The sequence below is a fragment of the Nicotiana tabacum genome, chromosome 20, assembly GCF_000715075.1.
Source record: "Nicotiana tabacum cultivar K326 chromosome 20, ASM71507v2, whole genome shotgun sequence".
Taxonomy (NCBI): domain Eukaryota; kingdom Viridiplantae; phylum Streptophyta; class Magnoliopsida; order Solanales; family Solanaceae; genus Nicotiana; species Nicotiana tabacum.
In genome coordinates this window covers 121,063,450-121,066,191 of record NC_134099.1, presented here as the reverse complement: position 1 = coordinate 121,066,191, position 2,742 = coordinate 121,063,450, and the positions used below count along the sequence as shown (strand labels likewise).

The 2,742-nt window shown below is 37.2% G+C and overlaps 1 protein-coding gene across 1 annotated transcript; it reads right to left on the bottom strand.

Annotated features, from left to right (window-relative positions):
* Window positions 1-664: 664 nt before the first annotated feature.
* LOC107821978 (uncharacterized) lies at window positions 665-2,251 on the bottom strand. Its single transcript, XM_016648469.2, has 4 exons — window positions 1,973-2,251; window positions 1,859-1,861; window positions 854-1,771; window positions 665-778 (listed from the first exon to the last, which is right to left on the bottom strand). The coding sequence occupies exons 1-4, from the start codon at window positions 2,249-2,251 to the stop codon at window positions 665-667; spliced, it is 1,314 nt and encodes a 437-aa protein (XP_016503955.2).
* Window positions 2,252-2,742: the final 491 nt, after the last annotated feature.

Below are 2,742 nucleotides of genomic sequence, written 5' to 3'. Positions count from 1 at the left end.
TCAAAGTAGTTGCATTCATACTCCACAACAAAATGGTATAGTGGAGAGGAAGCATAGACACATATTAGATGTGGCAAGAGTGTTAAGGTTTCAGTCCCATATGCCTGTTAAATACTGGGGTATTTGTACCACTGCAGCAGTGTACCTGATCAATAGAATACCATCTTTAGCCATTGAAAAGTCCATATGAGATGATGTACTGTAAATCTCCATCCTTAGGACATCTGAGAGTGATAGGTTGTCTCTGCCATGCCACTGTGGTGTCCAAGGGTGACAAATTTACTACAAGAGCAAAGTCTTCAGCATTCATAGGATACTCTAAGAAGCAAAAAGGCTATGTGCTAATGGAATTGGCCACTAAGCAATTCTTTGTTAGCAGGGATTAGGTATTCAGGGAATTAGAATTTCTCTTTGATCCTCTGATTATAGTAATTAGACAGAATTTCACATACTTACCCTCTCTATGACTATCTCTGATTCACCAAACAATATTCCAAATCCATCAGTCCTAGGCCTAGGCCTTCTACCTAAAGTTCTAAGAATTTGTAGGAGTCATTGACCTTTCTTCTGTAGTTCTAGATTGTTATGTTCCTGATCCACCATCAACAGTAGTTTCAGAATTTCTTTGTGTTGCAGATCTTGATGTTGCAATAGTAGCAGATTGTTATGCTACAGATCCAGCATCAGTAGTAGTACTAGAATGACATCTTGATGCAGCTGTTGTAGCCTGGGCATTTGCAATACTACTCCCAACACCGGCACTTGAACTTTGCTCTTTCTAAAACATCCAGAATATAAAAATTTAGAAAAAGACTAAAAAACACTTAAAGCATAAGAAGTATTTGATTCTTACCAAGATCGCACAACCTTTCTTGTTATGCCCTGTTGTCTTGCAATAAGAACAGGTCATTGGTGTTCTCTTTCTTGATCTCTTACCAAATTTCTTTATAGGTTCATCTTGGGTCTTTATTTTATGTTTCTTAGGTCTACCAGGCATCTTAGTAATTACAGGAGGCTCAACTTTGGGGTTTTGAGTTGAAGTCCACATCTCCATATTGGCCATAGGTTGTATGCAACAAATGAATGCCTTGAAGTATGTTTTATCCTTATACCAATGCTCAACATAGTCAGTAGTGTCATACTTTTTTAAAAAAATTGCACAAAATGTATGGGAGCAGGGTATGCCTTTCAGTTGCCACATTCTACATGTGCATTCCTTCTTTACAAAATCAACTATGTGTTTGTAAATTCCATCTTGGATCTCAAATTCAGTGTCCCCATTCCATTTATATTCATGCTTGGTGGCTCTTATAGATTGCTCTTCAGTGTACCCCAGTGCCATATGAGATATATCAGAAATCCATTTTGTAGCAAATTCTCTCATATTAGTCATCCTCTCTGTTACCTTTACTCTGATCTCTTCCAACATGGTTATGATTGGCTTGTGCCTAGAAGTAAGTATCCAACTGTTGAAGGTTTCACACATGATGTTCTCCATAACATCACACTTACTACAGTCCTTAAAAAAGGCCTTGCACCATGACTGTTTGGGATATCTAAGCAAGTCTTTTATTATCTTATTGCCACTCAATTCTGGCAACTCATCTAGTTTAACCTTCAGAAATGCTTCAAATGAAGCTCTTGCACAATCCCAGAACTTTTTCCTTCTTTCCTCACCACCCCAGGTTCTTTTCCAGTTGCTCCATATATGTTTTACACACATTCTATGCTCAGCATTTGGCATCAATTCATATACAGCTTGAACAAGTCCCTTGAACAACAAAAATACACTGTTAGAGTTCATCCAATGCAATCTTAAATATTAAAGTAAAAACTAAGATTAAGACAATACACATACCTTCTACATATCAGACATAATTGTTAGTCCTTCACTTTCAGATTCTATCAGTTTCAAGTCATCCATTAGACACCTAAAAAATCAGGACCAACTATTCTTGGACTCTTTCTCAACCACTGCCCAAGCAACATGGTACCTCTGGTTATTACCATCCTTAGAAATGCATGACAATAGCTCACCTTTACACACTCCCTTCAGAAATGCACCATCAAATCCAATTACTCTTCTACACCCTTCTAACCAACATGTTTTCAAAGCATATAAACAAATGTATATCCCCGCAAAGATCTCTTTACTAGGTTCTATTTCTTTTGAAGTTCTCGCCACAATAGTGCTGCCTGGGTTGGTAGTTCTTATCATGTCAGCATAATCATAAATCCTAGAAAACTCCATTTTGTAATCACCTAAATACTTATCTATTACCTTCTATCTAGCCTTGTCACATATTATTTTTCCTACATATACACCATACTTAATCCTTATCACCTCTTGCAACTTCTTGAGCTTTATGTCAGGCCGACTGATGATTGTATCTTTATAACATTTAACTATCCAAGATGTGTTAGCAAGATTATTCCTTGTGACTAGGAAGCATGAATGGACAGGGTAGCATGTGTTAAAAAGGAAGTTCTGTGTGTGCCCATGTAAACTGCCTAAAATATGCCATCTACATCTACTAGAGTTCAAACATCTTGCCCTGACCCTATTCCTCTCATTTGGTCTCAACGTTAACTGAACTCTCCTCTGTACAACATAGTCTTGTAAAACATATCTGAATTGTCTAACATTTTCAAAGACCATTCCTTGTTGGAAAATAATTTTCTTACAGTTAGGGTCAAAGTAGACCTTTCTACTGTATCTTCTTGGAGGAAGGTTATGCATCT

Excerpts from the sequence above, each read along its gene's own strand:
- LOC107821978 (XM_016648469.2), bottom strand. The coding sequence starts at position 2,251 with ATGGAGTTTTCTAGGATTTATGATTATGCTGACATGATAAGAACTACC. Across the intron at positions 779-853 it reads AGAAAGGTTGTGCGATCTTG|AAAGAGCAAAGTTCAAGTGC; the intron begins GTAAGAATCAAA and ends TGGATGTTTTAG.